Source organism: Eptesicus fuscus, chromosome 11, assembly GCF_027574615.1.
Source record: "Eptesicus fuscus isolate TK198812 chromosome 11, DD_ASM_mEF_20220401, whole genome shotgun sequence".
Lineage (NCBI taxonomy): Eukaryota > Metazoa > Chordata > Mammalia > Chiroptera > Vespertilionidae > Eptesicus > Eptesicus fuscus.
In genome coordinates this window covers 90,963,933-90,987,976 of record NC_072483.1, presented here as the reverse complement: position 1 = coordinate 90,987,976, position 24,044 = coordinate 90,963,933, and the positions used below count along the sequence as shown (strand labels likewise).

Sequence of the window (24,044 nt, the reverse complement as noted above, 5' to 3'; positions counted from 1 at the left end):
CATTTAATGTATTCTGTTATATTCTAACTAGAGGACTAGTGCATGAAATTCATGCACGGGTAGGGTCCCTAGGCCTGGCCGGCGATCAGGGACGATTGGGGCCTTCCTTCATTCCACACCGCGCACGTCATAGCGAGCGATCAAACTCCCCGTCTCCCACTTGAACTCCTGAGGGGACACTTTGCATATTAGCCTCATATATATACATACACACACACACACACACACACACACATTCTCAGAATTGATAGTTCACATATAAAATTTAGGATGAGGCTGCTTTCATTTAACTGTAAGGCTTGATGAAGTTTTCAGCCCTTAAATTGCTTTAGGATTGCGTACCCCTTTGATAATCTGATAAAACCCATGTTTGTGTCATTTCTTCTGAAGGAAAACATTGACATACAAACAATTATAAACATTTTAAATAGCACTTCATGGGAGTCAAGACATCCTGAAGATGCCAGAAGAACATATCACTCCTTACCTATGCCAGGAAAAACTAGTTTCCTAATATCCTCTCTTTTAATGTTTATAACATATATTTTTATTGATTTCAAGGAGGAAGGGAGAGCCGGATAGAAACCTCGATGAGAGAGAGACTGATCAGCTGCCTCCTGCACACCCCCTACTGGGGATTGGGCCGGCAACCCGGGCATATGCCCTGATTGGGTATCAAACCATGACCTCCTGGTTCATAGGTCGATTCTCAATCACTGAGCAGCACCAGCTGGGCCAACAATGATTCTTTAAAGGAGAGATTTAGATCCAATTTGCTTTTAAATTATTTTAAAATAATTTTAGAATTTAAAAGATAATAGAGTTCCCATATATCCTTCATCCAGCTTCCTCTAATGTCTTACAATGACCAAAGTCAATAAATTAACACTGATACAATCTCATGGACTAATCTAGACCTAATTTGAATTTCTCTAACTGTCCCACTAAATACAACACACTTTAACGATCCATTATTAAATGGATCTGAAACCTAGCAAATAGTAAATCTGAAACCTAGCAAATAGTAAATCTGAAACCTAGCAAATAGTCTCATTCTTTCCTTCCATTTCTTAAAAAAACATCTAACTTCAATGTTTAACAACAAAGCGATAGTCAAATAAATATCAGTATCCTTACCGTTTGATATTTATATAACTATTAAAATTATGTTGTGAAGATTTTTTATAATATGGGGAAAATACTTCAAACTTCAAACTGAAACATACAAAACTATGTACAAGATTACCTCAGTATTTTGCAAATAAATAGATATGTGTGTATTTGAACATACAGTACAATGGCTTGAAGGAAGTATACTACCATTTTGACTGTTTATCTGTAGACAGTGGGAATGTGTGTGATTTTTATATTTTTATTGTTTTTGCCTATTTTCCAAATTTCCTACAGTGAGTCACATTTCTACTTTATAACTTTAAAAATTTATATTTAAAAAAACTCACCTAGGATGACATGACTAATTTTCTAATCATATCAGGCAACTATTATTACTCTTTTTAATTGTGATAATGATGTTTTGCTTCTATAGGAGAAGGTACTTAGTTTTTGGAGCTGCATGCCAGCGTAGAAGAGCCTTCTCACCAGCTTTATCATTGACTTAGAATTGGTTAGTAGGAAAAAGGACGAAACGAAAGAAACACTCCACTGCCGAACCCTCCCTTTAAAAAAACACCGTTCACCTAGGGAAGGAGACCTGTTTATCAATTCTGTGAGGAAAGGGAAGCCCCGGTCATGTGACTTTTACATTCCTGTGTACAATTACAGATGAAACAAAACTCACCCATCATCTGAATCGTTTTATACCTGTAGTCAAATTCATCTTGCAGGTCTTCTAAATATTTGGTGTCTTGTTCTGTTATCTTTTTACAAAAAGAAAACAACAAACACATACCCGCTCAGTTGTTATAATTAAGCATGTCAATGAAACATCACCGGACTTGTATGCATGCATATGACTTGTATGCATGCATATGACTTGTATGCATGCATATGAGCCTAACCAGTGGTCACGGACAACAGGGGGGTAGGGGCATGTGTGGGGAGGGGTTTGGGATGGGAATGGGGGGATGAGGACAAATATGTGATACTTTAATCAATAAAGAAATTAAAATGGTAAAAAAAAAAAAAGAAACATCGCCAGTATTTCAAAATATACCGTTTTGTTCTTCCGGTTTCTGGTAATATCGTAGACAACCGTATAGAACCTACCTCTACAAAGAGCCCATTCCCAGGAAAGCTGAGTAACGCTGGGAGAACCAGGCTGAATTTGCCCATCCATGGTCTCTACCCAATGGAAACTGCCCTCCTGTGTCTCAATGAGTGACAAATGGTGCCACCAATCTCCTTTTCCACCCGAGAACGGGCACACTTCCCCGTTAGTTCCACACAATCCTGTTCTGTGCACCAATGGTCATTTTGCTGGAAGTCTCCTTCCTGACCCGCTGCAGTTCATGACAGTTCAGTTTACATTTCCCCCTCTCTACGTCTTAGAAAAAAACACCTTTGCTTCCTCCCTGTCTCCTGTTTCTCTCTCTGAGATTTTTACTTTTCTCTTCTCTAAACCTGCTGCTTTTCTGCTCAGACACCGCAGGTTTCAGTGTCAAGACCTGGGCCCTTCAGGTGCCAGCTCCTGCAGCCACGGCGACCCGCTGAGGGTGGCGATCCTGCCCCCGGGGAGGAGGCAGCCGTCTGAGAGGTGAGCTGGCCTACGTGCCCGAGGCCACAGGGCTCCGGGGATGGAGGTGGCGGGCAGACACAGACGCCAGTGACTGAAGTGAAAAAGCTTTCCCCAGAGAAATCTTCTCTAACGTGAACACAGCGTGTGAGAGGCTCTGACCTCCCTGGCGCCCGCCTGGCTCCCGCCTGCACGCACCTGGACGGCAGGAGCCCAGAGCGGCCCGGTGGGGGCCCCGGCCAGCCGTGCTGGCGGCCCCCTCACTCACCTGCACGCTGTTCTTAATGGCGGCCACTTTGTGCTCCAAGCTCCTCTGTCTTTCCGACACGGAAGAGCTTTGTAAGGCTTTCTCCAGCGGTCCCTGGAAAAGGAATGTCTGACATGTCAATGGTGTTGACAAAACAAGGTTTATGATGAATGTGGTATGTGTAGTACACTTTGAGCTGAGGTTTGGATCAATATGGTATGAAATACTCTGTAACCGTTAAAAATCATGCTGTAGAAAAATGTTTAATGACATATAAGTAGTGTCACATTGGTAAAAATACAGAAGATTATGAAACACCATATATTTATGATCTCTATTGCTTATATATGTATGTATATTTAGAAATATATGGATATGTGTACAGACATGTATACTCAAGTACCTGTGATTGGAAGAACACCTAATGTTATATATGTTATTCATGAATAGTAAAGTTATAGGTTATTTTATAGTTAACATTTTTTCTTAATTTGCTATAATAGACCTATGTTACTTGTGAAATTCTCTAAAATGAATACATGTAATTTAAAAAGTAGTATAGTGAAACTACATTAAGTTAGACTTAAATTTAGAATTAGACTTAAATTCAGATGAATCTGACAGCATGAGAATTATTTTTATACTGGAACAAAGGGAGTTTACTAAAGAATATGTCAAAATGTTAGCTTTGTTAAACAGAAAGGCTGACCAACTTCTCCAAGTGCTGGCCACTCTAATAATCTGATATTAAATGTGTTTGCCTCCTGCACATGCCCAACCAGGGCCAGAGATTGAGTCTGCAACCGAGGTACATGCCTTTGACCAGAATCTAACCCGGGACCCTTCAGTCCGAGGGCCGACGCTCTATCCACGGAGCCAAACCAGCTAGGGCTGTAGTTAACTAGATTCTTGAACCAATGTTGTAACACCATGGGCCAGAGCGTGACCAGTAGAGAAAGAAAATGATGTATAGATAAGATTCTACAAACAACTGCTGGAGAAACTTGGTGGTCATCTCAATCAGAAGCAGAGAAAAGGATCTCACGCGAAGAGGACCCTGGGTCTTGATGACAAGCGACCCGAAGGATGGTGGCATCACGAACACAGAGAAGAAGCTCGTTCGCAAGAAAAGATCGTCGGTTCAGGAAAAGGGAGCCCCAGGAGATAACGAGATCACGGGTTCTGAAAATCTTACCTGAACAGGCATGTTGGCTGCAGCCAATATTCTCCTCTCTTCCCTTAAACAATTTGAAATAACCACGGCTACATGCATGGGGTTTCCATGAAATTTTCCCTGGAAAAAAGGGAGCAGAAGCAACAGAAAAGCTTAAACATGTGCATCATAAAGAAACATTGCTGTTTGCAAATTAAAAAAAAAAAGATATCCTAATAAATATGGGAATCACTTGGGATTTGTTCCAACTGTTACAAACCACAGAAACTTACGTTGTGAACGTGGACTTCTTTGAGGCATATTGTTCTGTCTTCAAAACTCATGTTACTTTAGGGTTAGGGCAGGTTGTAGGCGGAAGAGTTAGTCATCAGGAACCACAGCTACTCACTAGTTAACTATGTGCTTCATGGTCTGCTTAACGCCTGTCTTCTGGTCGCTGTTTGTGCCGTTCGCGTTGGCCAGCTGGGTGTGTTGTGTACGTTAAAACGCTCTAACCCTCCAGGGGAGCATGTATTTCCACGGGTGCCCTGGCGTCCACCACTCGCCTTACCTGCCAGGCCCCTGCGGTGCCTTTGTTTTCTTGGTTTACAAGTCTAATTTGATCAACACCATCATTTCGGCCACAGAATTAAACTTCGTTATCATTAGACTCTTTCCAAGGTAGGATGAACGCAAGGCCCAATAAATGTAGGCAAAATGCATTTACTCTGCCCCCCTCTCTGAAGGAGGTGCCAATTACCCGTGAAATGGCCAAAAGATCAAGAACAGAAAAAATAAAATAACAATCTATAAAGTGGGAAATTAGCAATTAATCAAAAGTAGGTTATACAGATGAGTAGACTAAGGGTCTTTCTAAGAAAGAAAGGAGGTTATTGGCTGTGAACATTTTTATGGCCATGATTGTGTTAGATGATGAATGTCAATTAGCACTTCTATTTGTAAAACTATCCTATACATAAAACCCTCGCCCTGACCGGTGTGGCTCAGTGGATAGAGCGTCGGCCTGCAGACGGAAGGGTCCCGGGTTCGATTCCGGTCAAGGGCATGTACCTTGGTTGTGGGCACATCCCCAGTAGGAGGTGTGCAGGAGGCAGCTGATCGATGTTTCTCTCCCATCAATGTTTCTCTCTATCTCTCTCCCTTCCTCTCTGTAAAAAATCAATTAAAAAAAAAAACCCTAAAAAAAAACAAAACCCTAATATGCAAATTGACCAAACGGCAGAACGACCGGTTGCTATACACACACTGACCACCAGGGGGCAGATGCTCAACGCAGGAGCTTCCCCCTGGTGGTCAGTGCACTCCCACCGGGGGAGCACGGCTCAGCCAGAAGCCGGGCTCATGGCTGGCGAGCAGCGGTTGTGGCGGGAGCCTCTCCCACCTCCGAGGCAGCGCTAAGGAGCAGCGAGCCCGGCTTCTGGCTGGCGAGCGCAGCAGCTAAGGACCCCTCGGGGATGCCCGAATGCCAGGTTAGGCCTGCTCCCCGCAAAAGGAAGGAAATGAGTTGACAGAAACTCATAAGGTAAATAAATGAAAACAATTCTACTTATACACAGGGTACCACCTTTCTGATTTCTGCACGCTGACCCTTCAGATTCCTTCCAGTGAGAATGTTGTTAGAGTTCCTGTTGTTCATTTTCACACTTACTGTTTCCATCTACCTTCCAAGAATCACCGTTTCGTCCTTGTTTTTCTCACTGCTACAGGAGTTCTTTCTTGTTGATACTCTTTCAACATTTCTCAGCTCCACGGGGCACACTTTTTCATTTTTCTTTCCTGCTTACACTTCTGTTACCTTCCCTTTCAGAATCAGTTTCTCCCCAGGTCTTGTAAGGTTAAATTACTCATTTGCCTCCTTTTCTAAGAGCAAAGAATCACAGGCTATTTTTTTCACTTCCCTTTGCACTTCTCCTTAATCCCTCACTTAATATATAAGACAAAAACATCTTATGGAAAATCACTACAGAGTCAAAACCAAATTAACACTTTTTATTTTTGTAAGTTTCAAAGATGTCACCTTTCAGTAGTTACCATGTGTATGCATCTCAAAAAAAGAGCAACAACACAACTGAAATAAGAAACAGAAAGCCTGCACGTGTGGCTGGTAGGAGGAGGGAGGGAGAGACCTGCCTGTGTGTGTCCGTGGTTCTGTGTCCACACCTCTGCCCTGTGGCTTGTCTGGTCCCTGTCTCACAGTGCCAAGAAACAGAAGTTTTAAATTTGAATGAAGTCAAATTCTTCCCTTTATGGCTAGTGCTTTATACGATTGAAGATATATTTCCCTAACTTGTAGTCATGGAGGATTTTCCCCCCATTTTATCTTTTTAAGTCTTTATATACTATTTTTTAAAATATTTTTTATTTATTTGAGAGAGAGAAAGAGAGAGAGAGAGTGAGAGAGAGAGAGAGAGAGAGAGAGAGGGAGAGAGGAAGGGAGAGGAAGATAGGGAGAGAAACATTGATGTGAAAGAGAAACATCAATCAGTTGCCTCCCGCATGCACCCCGACCAGGGATCCCGAACCTGGTTATGTGCTCTGACCAGGAATCGAACGGGTGACCCTTCAGTGGGTGGGTGGGACGACATTCAACCAGCTGAGCAACACCGGCCAGGGCTAAGGCTTCATACTTTTGCCCTTGACTTTAGTTCCCATGGAGCTGGCTAATGATGAGAGGTCTCTTTCCTTTTTTCTGTATGGATCCTCAGTGCCAGTGATGTCTATTGACCATTCTGTGCTTTCGCCCCTGCTCTGCTGGGACAACTCTGTCACTTCGCAATGTCTGTATACGGCGGGGTTTGCTGCTCACACCCGTTCCACCTTATGGTGCTGTCCACCAGCAAACTGTCCTAATTACTGGAGCTGCGGAGTGGGTTTGATGGCAGGTAGAATAGGTTTTGTTTGCGTTCCCACACAGATTTTAGCATCAGCTTGTCAAGCTACCCAAACACACAACCACACTGAGAATTCGGACGACAGTAAATCTTCAGATGCGTTTGGGAGACTTGGCATCCGTATGATTGTGTTCTAGTTCATTTATTCGGGTTTTCTTTCATGTCTCTCTATGAAGCACTAGAATTTTCCACCGCGATCTTACACATTTTTGACAGGCTTCTTTCTATGTAGTTGGTAGTTTTGATAACGAAGTAAATGGTATCTTTCTTTCCTAATTGTTTTTTAAAAATGTATCTTTATTGTTGAAAGTATTACAGATCTCCCCTTTTCTTACCCACTGACCCCCTCCACCCCATCCCCTGCCCCCACCCCACCCCCAGGCCTTCACCATACTGTTGTTTGTGTCCATGGGTTATGCATATATGCATGCAAGTTCTTTGATTTTGAATTTGGCAACTTTGCTAAACTCTTATTGATTCTAATAATGGGTCTGTAATATCTCTTATCCTAGACATTTATCTGTAGATTCCTTTGGATAGGATTTGCATATACAAATCATAAGAAGTATAAGATTGAATAAATACTGATACAGTTTTTCTTCCTTTTTAATAATCTAGTTTCCATCAGGATTTCACCTTCATCCTAAGGTGACAACATGAACAACTTATTTAGAAATATGTTGGTTAATTTCCAAACATAGGGATTTTCTATTTATCCCTTTTCTGAAACTGATTTTTCTATAGATTTAAAAATTCTGATCAGAATTGATGTTCTGGATTACTTTAGTTATCTTTGTGGCCCAGCGTATGGCCCTGTTGTGAACAGATGCCCCTGTGAGCTTGGGGAGAATGAGAATTCTGCAGGTGTTGGGTCGAAGGTCTTACGCAGGGTCATTAACCCAAGTTTGTTAATTCTGTTGTTCAAATTTCTACATCTTTGCTGATTTTTTTTTGCTTGATTCGTTGAGTCAGTTATTGAAAGAGGCATGCTAAAATGTATTTTGTGAATTTTCTGTTTGTGGTTCTGTCAAAAACATTCAGACATGTTATATATTATTAATGAGTCAAACCTTTCACTGCTGTAAACTGACCTGTATCTCTTACAATGCCTTTTGCCTGAAGCAAAAAGATCAACTACGACATTATTCTTTGTATCACTTAGACTTTTATTTGAAATAATACTTTTATTTCAACATATATTTAAAATCACATATCAGTATTGTGCATATAAAAGGGTAAATATACATGTAACTTCACATATTTAGAATTAAACTTTTCTTTTTTAAAAAATATATATTTTTATTGATTTCAGAGAGGAAGGGAGAGGGAGAGAGAGAGAGAGAGAAGCATCAATGAGGAGAGAGAATCATTGATCAGATGCCTCCTGCTCGCCCCCCACTGGGGGATTGAACCATGACCTCAACCACTGAGCCACCCAGGCTGGGCAATGTTCTATTTTTTTAATGGCATCAGGCTGCAAATCAGCAGGGAGTTTCTGATAAGTGGATATTGTACCGCTTAGTGATAATCCTGTACAAGACAGGAGTTGTTCCTTCCAGCCTTCTATTGTTTTGAGATTTCATTAATCTATTGTGAGCAATTTGGTAGTTTCTCTTGCCACTGTTGCTCTGTGTACGATGGGCAATCCTTTCGCATGAGCCTCAGTAATGAAAGATAACATCACTTCCTCTATTGGTGGGCCTCTTTCTTGCTTCTTACATCCTATCAAGCACTTTATTGTTGCCTTCCAAGAAAATATGGCACTTAGGGTTACCCATCTGGTGACAAATAATTTGCCGAATGTCACCTTTATACCCCGCTGGTTTGTTTCCATTCCATTCTGCACAGGTGATAACTATTTGCTTCCGCCCTGAATCACAGTGTTCTACTGACGACACTTTAAACAGCAATTAAACCCCACATGTGCTGCAGCAACAGTGCACATAATTCAACCGAGGTGACGACAGGAACAGCTATGACTCAGTTTCACGTCACAGGCAATGACAACGGCATTGTGACTGCCCCCGGATAACAGCAGCTCAGAGATGCTGTTTGTTATAAGATGTAGTTTGATTTCAGAGGGTTAAAATGTGTGTGGGGGGGAGGTACTTGGGTCAATGAACACGCTGTTTTAATCTTCCCGCTGCTTTCTGCTAAATTCCTTGGCTTTCCCCCGAGTTCTTCTTGTAATTTAAATTCCCCTTTCATCCGACTCCTAAATTTGACTTGTCACTAAAGAGCGACTAGCTCATTAGCTTCCCCTCTGCCCCCAAACGACCCTAGGATCCCAGTCAGAGGTCAAGGACGGGAGAAGACTTGCTTAAAGTAACCTCCTCTGCTCAGGGGCACAGACTCCGAGTTTTCACAACTAGACAGCCACTCCTTTGCGTTCTTTCCCCTTTAAAATGCAAACACATGCCTGGCTGGTGTGGCTCAGGGGATAGAGCGTCGGCCTGCAGACTGAAGGGTCCCGGGTTTGATTCCAGTCAAGGGCACATGCCGGGTTGTGGACTCGATCCCCAGTAGGGGGCGTGCAGGAGGCAGCCGATCCATGATTCTCTCTCACCATGGATGTTTCTCTCTCTCTCTCCCTCTCCCTTCCTCTCTGAAGTCAATAAAAATATATTTTTTAAAAATGCAAACACACGAGGGAGACTTGACACCACATTTAATTAGCCTCCTGGGCGCTGGGAAGGGGTTGCCACAGGCTGTGCTCTGGCTGCAGTGGCCGAGCACCTGCCAGAGGAGAGCGATGGGCCAGGACAGGGGAGTGGGGACGTTTCAGGAGAGCCTTGAAAGACAGCAACCAAGGCAGGGAGGGGGGTGAGGGGGGATGGATTCTGAAGAAACGTGTACCCCACAGCTGAGCTTGGGCTAACCCTGGGACAAGGACTCCAGTGCGAGAAGTAACTAGTGTCCCACCTGAAGCAAGATAGTAACCGCAGGGAAACTCGCGGGCAGGGGCGGGAGAGGCCAGGGAGGCCCTGGGAACTCTGTCCTTTCCAGTCGGTTCTTCTGTAAGCCTAAGGCTGCTCTGAAAATGCAGCCTGTTTCTGAAGGTGTCTTAGGAAAGTCACAATTCTGACTGAGAAAGAGCTTCGGAACTTGTAAAGCCTTTACATAAGTATAAGCTGCAAGCATGTCAAACTCACAGCCTGTGGGCCGCATGCCTCATCTAGTTGGCCCATGTTAGCCTCTGAGTTTGACATGCTTGGATAAGGAGTTTTCTATGTTGCCTGATGGGGGCGTTAGGAGAACGTAAAGCTCATAGATGGTAAATCAATAAAAACAGAAGATAAAAATCTTCCTCTTCCTGCAGGTTGCCCAGGACCAAACCAGAGAGAGTCGGACCTGCATTACCACCATTTGTCCACCATCCAGAACTGAAATGTCATTGCTGACATGTGCACATAAGGAACTGTTTGACATTGAAATTGGGTCTCAAAAGAACTGTTGGCCCAGAAAGAAACTCACTACAGACTGATTCATTTGCCTGTCAGCATAACCATTATTGCTTGTCTCATTTTCGGTTCTTATAAGTGTATTTCTAATAGCACATGATCTCTCACTCATCTAGGGGAAATGATGAACAACATGGACTGATGAACAAGAACAGACCCAGAAACAAGGAGGCATGGATCAGACTGTCGGGCCTCAGAGGGAGGGTAGGGGAGGGTGGGGATATAGGGGAGAGATCAACCAAAGGACTTGTGTGCATGCATATGAGCCTAACCAATGGTTAAGGACAACAGGGGGGTGGGGGCATGCGTGGGGAGGGGTGTGGGATGGGATCGGGGGGATGAGGACAAATATGTGATACCTTAATCAATAAAGAAATTAATTTTAAAAAAAAGAGAGAAAAAAAATCTTCCTCTTTATTTCACAGAAGTGACCAAAACGAATTATAAAGCCAATGAAGGCTGAGTTGTGTTCCAGGAAACATATTCACACGAATATAAAAGAAACTCCAGGAAAAACAACAAGACGATGTCTTTGGGGTTTTCAAAGCATTAATCAATGGGGACTTTCCTGGCATTTCTTTAGGACTCACTCTCACAGGCACACACATACATTAAAAGCTGCTTTGAATAAAAAATTAACCTATACAAGCTAGCAATTAGAAATAATAATACAGTGCGCTCACCCACCAGAGCATAATTCCTATAGTCTCTGGGAAAAAATAATCAATACCATACTTTGGATGCATAGAAAGAGGCCTGGGAGGGGATATGTCAAAATATCATGACTGATCACCCTTGGGGAAAAGGGATGGGTGGGATGGATATTTACACTTTCACCTCAATTCTTTGGTATTGTTAGACTTTTAAAAACAATTAAGCATGTGTTACTTTTATGATTAAAACTAAACAAGACGAGAAATTACACGTATATCAGATCTTTCTCTGATTCACACAGAGTTGTCTTAAAAGATGTTGGCGTTGAAAGATTGTCTTCCAGAGAGAAAAAAAGAGTTGGAGCCTCGTGAAGTCACATGATAACTACATGATAACTACAGTGAAGTCACATGATAGCGAAGTCACATGATAAGTACAATGCAATGCTCAGGGGGCAGTCACGGCCTTGGCATGAAGAGAGAAATGAACTGCTTAATTAACCATGACAGGAAGGGAACAAAGTAGATGCTTGCCAATTCCACTTTTCCTTATATGCTGGGACATAACCTGCATTGACTGAACTCCTCTGGTGTGCAGGGTGCGTCATGAGCTTTGTGTTAAAACTGGCAACAGCCTGCAAGGTCCACATGAGGAAGCCCAGGGGCGGTGTCATTGGTGAAAGGTCACAGGACTCGGAAGCTAAGGAGGAACTCTTCAAGCCCAGGGGGCTCTCACTCCACACACTAGGACTTTTCCAAATCACAACTGTCTTTGAAGAAATGCCTTCTTTCTCTGTTTCAGCAGATCCCTTGAGCCGCAGCTGCGTTTCGTTTTATTTCCCCTGGAAATGGTAAACCTGCTCATGGACTAACCGTTCTCTGTGGAACCTCAAGAAAGCTGCAGCAGTTAACCCAACAAAAACATTACATGTGTAATGACAAAACTATTAAATCACTTTCTCTGAGACGACTTAGGCTGTTGTTGTTGTTGCTTTTTAATCCTCACTTGAGGATATTTTCCCATTGATTTTTAGAGAGAGTGGAAGAGAAAGGAAAAGACGGAGAAAAATATTAATGTGAGAGAAACACATCGGTTGGTTGCCTCCTGCACGTGCCCTGACCAGGGCCCAGGCCGGGGAGGAGCCTGCAACCGAAGTACCTGTTCTTGACTAGAATCCAACCTGGGACCCTTCAGTCTGCAGGCCGACGCTCTGTGAGCCCAACTGGCCAGGGCAAGAGACTACTGAGGCTCTAATACCCTGGCAGGTATATCTGCTGTTGGTAGAGGCCCCCTGCCAGGGACCCTGGGTATCCCCACGTGACCTTGATGGGCCTGCCAAGAGTGCAAGGCCTGACCGTTCTTCAGGGCTGCGTTTGCAGAAAGCAACCGTAATTGATGAGGCCATGCCTCCCCCCAGCTGAAGAGCAGGCTTGCTTCGCCCAGCTCTAAAAGCAGTGAGTCCCTCAAGTTCAGTCTCCTGGCACACAACCCACTGAGTGTGCATGCGACCGTGAGAGACCCCTGTGTCACCGTTAGGACGTGGGAGAAGTGGGGAACCCATGCGAATGAGCCTGAAGCTCTGAGCCCCGCCTTCGCTGTGGATAGTCAAGTCCTTGCCTCCGATCAGGAAGCCTCACGTCTTTTCTGGCACCCATCACACAACACCAAGGTCACGTGGTCGCTGGAAAGGAGAGTCAAATCCCCGGCCCTGCATACTTCTTGACACCTGCTTCCGTGTAAAACGTCTCACACGGCGCTTCCATGATTTCTTTCTATGTCTCATTCCCTGTCTAGACTGTATCTTTCCTAAGCAGAGATCGGTCACCTGATGGGAACCTCACTAATGCTTGCTGGATGATCACGTGAGAGGATCAATTATAATAATCCTCTCCTAACTGAGAGAACAATAGAAAAAGCATATTATTCGGTCTCTGTGGTGGGAAAGATGTCTATCATGAAATCCTTCGGGGAGGGGTTTTATTAGTGACTTATCCCTCGTAGCCAGGGAGAAATGAGACAGTCTTGAGATTAGCAGAAGAGGGCAGCAAGGTATGAAATACCCCTGGAGATGGAACTTTGCTTCTCGAAGGCCCTGGCTGACCAACATCATTGGCAGTGAGGCTGCCTTGGGGAGACTTGGACTTGGGGAGATGTCTCCCCAGGAACTGATAGAGATGTTAAGTAACTTGAAGCCCGGATTCAATTTCACTCCAGAGTGTGGTTATCGACCAGTTAACCACAATCATTGTCTATAAGTTGGGGGAGGAGGACTTACCATACAAGATACTGAAATGTACTATAAAGTGTAGTATGTTTATAAAGCATAAATATAGTACAAAACACACATTATGATCAATAGCATTCACATATGCCCAGATTAGCAGATTATAACAGAGAGGGGTGGAAAATTAACATATGAAAAGGTAGTGTTTCAGCTCAGTGGTAATGATGATTTAAAAAATCTCGCTGTTATAAATATCTATCAATCCTTAAGAAAAAGCTGGATTTCTATACAAATAATTCTATGTAAATTAAAGACTTAAAACTTTTTAAAGGTTACAATAAATTCATGAAAACATGCATATAATGGGAGACTTTAAACCAAAGCAGGACTCCCAGAAACTATACCAAAAAAAAAAAAAAGATGAATTTTCACTACATTTAATTATTTTTGTGGGGAAAAAGATGTCATAAAGCCAAATGACATATCACAGATTGAGGAAAATATCAGTAATGCATACGAAAGAGTATTTACTAGGAAAGACATGTTTAAAGTGATATTTTAATGTATAAAGAACGATTTGAAATTGATGAGAAGGCCCAATAAAAGAAAGTGGATGGAAAGTTGACAAAAGGGCACATCCAAATAACCAATACACGAGAGAAAGATGCCCCGACTCACAAGCAGTCGGAGAAAAGCAAATTTAAAGTAAAAAAAAAAAAAGAGAGAGAGAGAGCGACATTAGTTCCCAACAATCAGGTGGGCAAACATGGAAAAGAATGAGAACGCCTGCTGCACACTGCTGCTGACAACGGGAGTTTTACAGCCCATCTGAACAACGATCTGACAACATCTATTAACATTTAAAATACTTATACCTCTGACCAGTAAGTCCATTTCTAGGCTCTATCCTATAAAAGTAGGAGCACTAGCCCATAAGAATGCACGTGCAAAGCTGTCTGTCACAATGCTGTTTATGGGCAGTGGTCCAATAAATTGTGACATATCCGCTCCATGGGCCATTTGCTACCATTCAAATCAAGAGACTTGTGTGATGTAAAATTTGAAAAGCAGAGAAATGAGTCATAAAACTTCATTTTTTAAATGACAAAATTCTGGCTTCCCCATTTATGAAATTCCAAAAACACACATAACACACATGGAGATAAATCACCCATTTTCCCATTTTATTTAACTAATCAGATATAGAAATGGAAGAGTGCACATAGGCGGTTAACACTGAGGTCCCTGGGGGTGATATCATGGGGGGTGATGGCACAGAGGGAGGCAGGGGAAAGGGAAGGGAGAAATGAGTTTGGAATAAAAAAGTAGCACGTGTAATGTCTAATTTATGGTGAATTACATATGAGTGTCTATGGGGTAAAAGTGTGAAAGGATGGTGACCAAGATGTTCATGGCGGTGATCTTATTTTGGTGGGATTTCAGGGGGGTTTTAGTTTCTTCTTAGACTTTGCATTATCGTTTGGATTTTTACAAAGATATGTATTATGAAGGAATCGGAAAAAAATCAGAAAGCTATCTTCACCATAACACAAATGCCATCAGGAAAGACTTGATATTAATTTACATATTGTGCAGAGATTAGAAGGTTACAGCCGCGGAAGCAAGAAGTGGAAACATCATTCCAACGTGAAGACATAAAAGCGGTCTCTGAAGACAGCTGACATTTGCGAGGCGGCCCTCGATGCGTCCCTGCACACTTTCCACGGAACAGAAGCCTGAAATCTCTCTGAACTGCAGCCAAGTAGCAATACCATCGCGCCGCCGCGGGAAATGGAAACGGAAGGATGGCTGACGGCTCACCAACCATGGAAGGTGGTGCCCTACTGACCTATTTTCTCAGCTGGGACCTTGAGGCAGGACCCAGAGCCAGTCCTAAAGCTGAATCCCAAGGCTGGTTTGCAGACACGCAGAGGGATGCTTGCAAGTGGCCTTTAGGCTGGCCTGCAGTGCAGGCCTCACTCACATGTCTATATTCTAGTGACTTCTCTCATGGCCCCTCTAGACAACACACTGACCAGGAAGAATTCCTCCCTCAGGCGCCAGAGCCTTCAAGTTGACAGTTCTGGCTCCCATGACTGGTTCTCCTTCCAGCTCCCTCAAAATGTATTTATCTCCTCCCCTCCGTGCCTACTTCATGTACAACTAATTAATCAGATGTAGTCGCCTCTAACTCCCATCAGCTTAGACCAGTGGTTCTCAACCTTTCTAATGCTGCGACCTTTTTTAATGCAGTTCCTCATGTTGTGGTGACCCTCATCGGAAATATCTGTGTTTTCCGATGGTCTTAGGCGACCCTGCTAGCGTTTTTCAACCTGTGGGTCGTGACCTGTAGAGCCTAAGACCATCGGGAAACACAGATGTTTACATTACGATTCCTAACAGTAGCAAAATGACAGTTATGAAGTAGCAACTAAAATAATTTTATGGTTGGGGGTCACCACCACATGAGGAACTGTATTAAAGGGTCGCGGCGTTAGGAAGGCCCTACCGAACTGCATGAGTTTATATATTTTGTTACTTCAGGGCCTTGATCACTTGACATGACGAACCAGCTGCATTTGTTTAATTTATTTTTTTTAATCCTCACCCGAGGATATTTTTCCACTGATTTTTAGAGAGAGTGGGAGAGAGAGGGAAAGACAGAGAGAAATAATCAATGTGAGAGAAACACATCGATTGGTTACCTCCTGCACGGGGAGGGGAGGCGCCTGCAACCGTAGGACGTGCCCTTGACCGGAATCGAAGCCAGGACCCTCAGTCTGCAGGCCGATGCTCTACCCACTGAGCTACACTGGGCGGGTGGGCCAGCTGCATTTAAACAAGGCCTTTGTGGAGACATGGTTTATCCCCCAACATGCACTGGGAAGTCGTCAGGGTGTGAGGTCAGAAATCCAGGTTCTACCCCAGCCCCCGTCACTAACGATGACATTAAAAATAAAAAGCCTCGATTTCCTCCCCAGTAAAACCTGTACCCTGCCTTTTTCTCCCAAGTTGTGAGAATCAAGTGGGATGCTCATAAGATCACAATCATTAAGCAAAGGTCAATTGTGTTTTTCTCTGATTGTAGAGGCAAAAATGTCCTTTGAAAAGGATTTTAAATGCAAACATCACCAAGAAAATAAAAATCACCCATAATCACAAGATCTGGAGGTAACCGATGTTAACATTTTGATGTGCCCATTTAGTTTCTTTTCTCCGTGTGTATATTTACAATCAATATCATTTTTAATAGCTGTTTAATGGTTTTTGTAGCCGGACTTATTTATTTAGTATGTTCTCTACTGTTGACATGTAGATTTATTTTTCACCATTAATAAGCTGTGATATATTCTTGGTTAAATCAACCTCATTAAATTATAATATTTAGATCTTGTTCATTTATGGATTTTCCTTCTTGACATGTCAAAAACTGAGAAAAATGTATTAAAATGTCCCACAACTACTTTATTTTTCTCATTTGTTTCTTGAATTTATAATTTTTACCTTATATATTTTGATTCAATATTATTTTTATTTTTTAATATATTTTATTTTATTTTTTTTACAGAGAGGAATGGAGAGGGATAGAGAGCTAGAAACATCGATGAGAGAGAAACATCGATCAGCTGCCTCCTGCACACCCCCTACTGGGGATGTGCCTGAAACCAATGTACATGCCCTTGACCGGAATCGAACCTGGGACCTTTCAGTCCACAGACCGATGCTCTATCCACTGAGCCAAACCGGTTTCGGCTGATTCAATATTATTTGATGCATACTGATCCATGAATGTTAATATTTTATTTGAAATTGTTTCTTATTTTATTTCAGTGTTTGTCCTGATTATTGCTTTTGGACTGAAATTTGACTGAAAGGCGCCATAGAGACAGAGTACCTGCTGGCGGAGGAGCAGGTAGGTGTTGGAGAAGAAAAGGTAAACTCAGACTTGTATTATTTTAAAGGAGGAGACCTGCTTTACCCAATGTTTTTTCATTTTATCACAAGTTCTACTGACTATAAATATGTGACATCTTTAAATCCCCATCCTAGATAATAAAAGCCTAACATGCTAAGTGTCTGACCATTCGTTCGACAGTTCAACTGTTCAACCAGTCGCTATGACGTGCACTGACCACCAGGGGGCAGATGCTATGACCAGTAGGTTAGCTTGCTGCTGGGGTCCGGCTGATTGGGACTGAGCAAGACGGGCTGGACATGCCCCAGAGCCCTCCCACGGTCCCTCCCCAGCCCGGATCGTGCACCGGTGGGGTCCCTCAGGCTGGCCTGTGCCCTCTCGGAATCTGGGACTCCTCGGTGGATGTCGGAGAGCCAGTTTTGGCCCAATCCCTGCAGGCCAGGCCGAGGGACCTAGTATAATCAACAACCTAGTTAAAAGCTACGTTGATTCATGTCACTCCTTTACCAAAAGCTTCCAGTGGTTTTTCCTTTTAAAATAAAAGCCAAAGTCCTTACACAGTCCCACCCACGCCAAAGGCATGAGGGGATGGCACATACGTCATGCACCATGTTCCTGCTGGTGTGTTCTTTCTAAAGACGGACGGTCTTTACAGCTACCAACTCTTCTCCCCCGTTGATTATATTACATTGGGTTCTTTGCAATCATATTCTTTGCCTTTTAGATGACAAACAGAATCCATACCCACTGTATAAAATATGTGAAACATGGGAAAAGTATACATGAGTAATTAAAATTATCCCCAAATTTACCCATTACATATAACAGTAACATTTTTCATGTATTTACTTCCAGGATTTTAAAATTATTTTTTCCCTTCCTATATATAATATAACATAAAATTGAGATACAGGTGTGTATTCAGTCATTTTCATTTAGTAAATAGCACATCAGGATTATTTTTCCATGTCATTAAATAGTCTTCAAAAACATAACACTGAATAAATACACTGAGTGGCCAGATCATTATGATCTCTGAATGCATAATAATCTGGCCACTCTGTGTGTGTGTGTGTGTGTGTGTGTGTGTGTGTGTGTGTATTAGAGGCCCAGTGCATGAATTTGTGCATGGGAGGGGTCTGACCAGCCTGGGAAGGGGACATGGGCGATTGGCTGGCCTGCCTGCTGATCGAACTCCTGGTCGAGGGGACAATTTGCATATTAGCCTTTTATTCTATAGGATATACACTGAGTGGCCAGATTATTATGCGTTCAGAGATCATCATAATCTGGCCACTCAGTGTATATGCTACTGAAGTATCTGGCTAGGCCACAATCTACAGAGATAGTTCCTGTTATGTACACTTAGATTGTTGCTGATTTCTAAGTGTAGTATTTAATTATCCCGTATTTAAGTGCTAATGGCTGTAAACTGAAGACAAACAGGCCCTCACTTCTGGATGGAGCTGGTGTTGGCCTGAGCTGAGGGACCTCAGAGGGTGGAGGTTTCGGGGGAAGACCCTGGCCTGCTCTTCGGTTCCTGAGGCCGTATGGCCTTGGCTGAGTCATCAGTAACAGGAGGGGTCAGTTTAAATGGCGCTAGCATCCCAGCTCTCCTCATTTTCATTTTGCCATCAACCTGTCTCCAGCTCAAATAACTAGCCATCCCTGGGCCAGAACACAGATATTACACAAGAACTGGGACCTGCGCCTCATTGGTGCGTTTCTGGCTTTGCTGGCAAATAAAGCACTTGGTGCTGGGACCTCGCCAACCGGGCAGAGCAGGGGACACATCCAAACGCTTGCCGAGCACTGCCTACGTCTCACAGGTCAGGGGCTGCTTAGAAGAAGAAAAAAAAAAAATCCGATCCGAGATTTCTAAAAAAAAAAAAGTGCACGAGTCAACAAATCATCGTAGGAAAAGCAAACCCCATCTCTCAGGGGCAGAATGAGACCGCCGCCCGTTACAGAGCGCCCGCGCCCGCACGGATGAGGCCAGATCCCCAGGAACGCTGCCAGGTGTGGAGAAACCGCCTTTTCACGAGCCGGCACTCCTGGGAGCCTCCGGGTGAGAACGGTCTGTCACAGCAGAGCCCGCAAGGACGCGCCGTCTGCAGAGGTGACACGCTCAGTGCGTGGTGATACCCTAGCGTGTCAGTCAGGTGATGCTGGACTTGATGCCCACAGGTGTCTGGTTGAGTTCGTGTCTCTGCGCTGTAACAGCAGCACAGACGTGTGAGTGCACATGTAAGCACAGGTGCTGGCTTCTCACCGGTGCCAGGGAGGAAACCATTTAGGAGTGTCAGAGGTCAGCCTCCCTGTTCGCCAAGTAATTTGTATTTCTTCTTTTTAAAAATGCTTTAGATCTCAGATTAAAATTTTTTTTTATTGATTTTAGAGAGAGGAGGGGAGAGGGATAGAGAGATAGAAACATCGATCAGCTGCCTCCTGCAGCCCCCCCCCCCCCCCCCACTGGGGATTGAGCCTACAACCCAGGCATGTGCCCTGACCAGGAATCGAACTGTGACCTCTGGGTTCATGGGTCAACACTCAACCACTGAACCACACCAGCCGGGCTATTTCTTCTTTATAATTCTCCTGCCTGCTACTAACCTTAAAGAAACGTGTCGTTTACACTCAGGCCTAGATCTGGTAATAGTTAGGAAATAACATGTATTTAGGGCTTTCTGGGTGCTAAGAAGCTCCGCGCGTGAATTCTAAGGGGCACAGCACTGCCGCCCTCCCATTTGCCAGGGAAGAGACAGACAGGGGGGCGCAGGGGGGCTGAGGAACTTGTAAAGTCGCGCAGGCAGGAGATCAGAGCCAGGGTCCAACCCAGGCCGCCCGACGCATGGACGCACGGGCGGGCCGCCTTCTGCTCTGGGTTCTGTTGGGGTTCGATGGGGCGTTCTGCGTTTCCCCCGGCTAAGGGAAATAGTCCAGGCACCATCTCTGTCTTTCCACTCAGATGCCCACCATCCCTTCCTGCTGGTCTCACGTGGGGCCACAGGAAGAGAGCTGCCACGACGGTTCTAACTTTTCAGCAAGGATTGCTTATGTGGGGAGTCGCAGACTTTCTACAGGGCGAAGGGCCCCGATTTTCATAGGATGTTTCTTTCTTGGTTAATGCCCACATTTTACAAAAAAAGGGGGCGGGCATGTCCATGATCTCCGGAAACTATGATTATAATTGATGAGGCATACCCAGGATGCGACAGAGAGGTGTCCCTGGGTTAGCCCGGAGAGGGCATGTGTCCGGGAAGAAGTGGGAATGTGATGCTGGTCACAGCCCGGTTCTTCACCACGCGTGTCCTTGGGGAACACACTTTCTCACGCACACACAGAGATGCTGCCAGGAACAGACTCAGAAGCAGACTCGGGAGGGTTCAGGACGAAGACGTCATACATGAACTGCACTGCAGGGGAGGAGGCAGCGCGGGAAGAGAAGGGACGGGGACACACGCTCACCTCGCTCCCGTTCACGCACACAGTCATGCCCGCTGAGCGGACGCCTTTTCTTACGTAAGAAAGAAAACCTCTGGGTCAGCATCCACGCGACGGGGTGAGCGCAGAGGTTAGAGGAGAAGAGTGAGTCTGCCCGGGACGTGATGCTGTGGTCGGGCCTGACAGGCTGAACCCAGCCAAAGGTCACCCAGCCCAGTGCGGAGATGCACTGGTGGTGGAAACTCCCCGAAATCCTACAGCAGCGCGGACGTGCCCTCGCACCCTGGCTGGAGGCGCGCTAACACAATCATTGCTCTTGACAGAACTTTCCACAGCTGCTCAGCCTCCTGAAAACAAAACTGCGTGTGTGTGACACATTGTTTTTCCATTTGGCAAAAACAGAGCCCTCTTGGTTTCTATTGGAAAAATCACCGCACGCCAGCTCTCCTCGCGGTCCTGGTTGTCAAGGACACGCTCGCCCAGCCTGAGCTGCTCGCCCCCCGCCCCCGCACCCCCCCATCAGCAGCAGCCACAGTGCGTCTCTGCCCAGAAAGGGCCGCCGCCCCGGGCGCGGAGCGCTGTCCTGGTTACGGGCGGGCCAGGCGGCCTCGGAAGGCTGGTGGGATCATCCCCATCTTACAGGTGAAGAACAGAGGCCGAAGGAACTTCCCTTAGTGCTGGCCAAAACGTGCTCAGCTTCCCATAGACACTCACACGCGATGATGACATCTTTGTAAAGAGAAGCAGGGAAGCCAGAGCGATGCTTTCCATCTGCACAGCTAAGAGGGGCGTCTCCTCCGGCCTTCGCTCCCAGAGCCTCCTGAGCACCTGCTGGGGCCCAGTTTCATGGACACCATGACCCCTGGTTCCCAGAAGGAGCACTGAGCCTCTCCAAGGGCAGTGGCTTCCCGGGTCATTTCCCTTGTCAGGGGCCGGCCAGGAGCTCACAGCAGGTGTCATACCCCCCTCACCCCCCGCCCCCAGCGTCTTTCTATAACAACGGAGGGTGGGTGGGAAGAGATTAACCCAAGAGCTTGTACGCATCATGCAGAGCCCCTGGACACCGACAACAGGATGGTGAAAGCCTGGGGCGGGGGCTAGAAGGGACATCAATAGGGGGGCGGGAGGGGGGATGAAGGGACATCTCTAATACTTTCAACAATAAAAATAAATTTAAAAAAATAATGGAGGGAGAAGTTTAAACACAGTAACCATTCTTCTTTAATTCTTAGGTTGCTTTGGATTCCTCTCATTCCAGTGGTTCTTAAAATATTCTTTAAAACATTTTATTTCTCAACCCTATTATTTCCCATGTTCTACGCTGTGGAGAGCGCCTGGGAAGGCACATGGCATTGCTTTAAATTGTCAGCTGAATGGAGGGCGGTCGGCAAAGCCACGCCCTGGAAACACATCCTGCCAAAAGGCAGAAGTGTTGTCAGCCTGACCTTCATTTCAGCCCAGGTGCCGGGGGTGGGTTTTCTTATGGAAATCCAGCCAAGCACCAGGAACGAACAGGAAAGCTTCCTGGTATTGGGGGTATAAAACAAACGCTGCATCGCTCTGGGTCACGGTCTCTCCATCAGAAGAGGGCAGCGGTCCACCCGGTCCCAGCTTTTTCCTTCTATCTCTGTGTCTGTTTCTTTCTTTCGTTTTTCTCAATCCCCAGCCGCCCCTACTCAGGAACTGGACCGTCTCTAGCTGCGCTGGACACGAAGAGAGAAGTATTTACACCACCCCATCTCTCAGAACAACCCCACTGCTGGTTTAGGGGTGCTTCCTCTTGGGCCTCCTGTGTCTGTGAGGGCCCAGTGCCTGGACAGATGTGCAGTGAGAAGCACAGATCTATCCTTCTCACGCACATCTGTGCTTCTCTCCATACATGTGTGCTTCTCACCGCACATCTGTGCTTCTCTCCGTACATGTGTGCTTCTCACAGCACATCTGTGCTGCTCACCGTACATGTGTGCTTCTCACCGCACATCTGTGCTTCTCACGCACATCTGTGCTTCTCTCTGTACATGTGTACTTCTCACTGCACATCTGTGCTTCTCTCCGTACATATGTGCTGCTCACCGTACATGTGTGCTTCTCTCCGTACATGTGTGCTTCTCACCGCACATCTGTGCTTCTCTCCGTACATGTGTGCTTCTCTCCGTACATGTGTGCTTCTCACCGCACATCTGTGCTTCTCTCCGTACATGTGTGCTTCTCACTGCACATCTGTGCTGCTCACCGTACATGTGTGCTTCTCTCCGTACATGTGTGCTTCTCACCGCACATGTGTGCTTCTCTCCGTACATGTGTGCTTCTCACCGCACATCTGTGCTTCTCTCCGTACATGTGTGCTGCTCACCGCACATCTGTCCTTCTCCCCGCACAGACATTGGTGGAAGCATTGTCTAGGCCAGTGGTCGGCAAACTCATTAGTCAACAGAGCAGCAAACCGCGGCTCGCAAGCTGCATGTGGCTCGCGAGCCGCAGTTTGCCAACCACGGGTCTAAGCAAAGCTGCTGATGGGGCACCGCCTGGCCGTCTTCTCTCCCTGACTCAACATGGTCCAGTCGGGAAGCATTTCAGGCCTCACAGGGTGTCTTGCTGGACTCCCTGGAGACTCGGTTTCTCACCGGGCAGGGTGCTCGCTGCACTGTCCCCACAGGCGTGCCGCCTCCTGCGAGGCTACCCGGCCCTGAGTAAGCTGTTTGGTCTCCCAGGGCCCGTTCGCAGAGGCCGCGGTGAGCACGGTAAGCAAAGCGCTGGTTCCCAATCGGAGCCGTCACCTCCCACAGGACCGGCCACTGCCCGTCAGCGAGGTCCCCCAGGAGCCAGCCACACAGCAGCCCCCTCCCCAGACGACGCCAGGCCGCTGGTGGGAGCGAGGCCACAGGGCCTCTCCCAGCCTCGGTCTGCACAGGGTTTGCGTGGCTGCCAGGCGGGGGAAGGGGCGCCTTCGGGTCTTCACGCAGCCAGGGTGCCAGTGGCGGCCCTGCCCCTCTCTGGGACCCTCGCTGAGAAGAAAGCACGTGACGAGGCCACAGCGAGGCCGGGAAAGGAGCCTCAGCTCCCGGGAGCCAAGGACATCTCAGGGAACAGGACGTGGGGGGCGCGGGAGGCCGACACCATCTGAACCATCGGCCGCGTGCCACGTGCCGGCACATGCCTCTCACTCACAGCCCGCGCGGCCCTTCCGGAGAGCGAGCGTCCTGCTTGACAGACGGGGAGACTGAGGCCCAGGGCAGCGGCCCCCGCCGGCGGGTCCTCCTGCCACCCCACCTGGAAGCGGCCGTCACGGGTCTGTCTCCAAAGTGCTCTCGCGTGGAATAAACAGACCGAAAGCGGGAGAA

General features: G+C 45.9%; 1 protein-coding gene across 1 annotated transcript in view; it reads right to left on the bottom strand.

The window, feature by feature from the left end:
• The window catches only part of STAT4 (signal transducer and activator of transcription 4), a 74,943-nt gene that overhangs the window by 30,345 nt on the left and 20,554 nt on the right, over positions 1-24,044 (bottom strand). The window contains exons 4-6 of the mRNA XM_054722965.1: positions 4,135-4,233; positions 2,961-3,053; positions 1,799-1,877 (exon numbers count right to left, since the gene is read on the bottom strand). Of these exons, the coding sequence (XP_054578940.1) occupies positions 1,799-1,877; positions 2,961-3,053; positions 4,135-4,233 (271 nt within the window). The remainder of the gene's footprint in view (positions 1-1,798; positions 1,878-2,960; positions 3,054-4,134; positions 4,234-24,044) is intronic.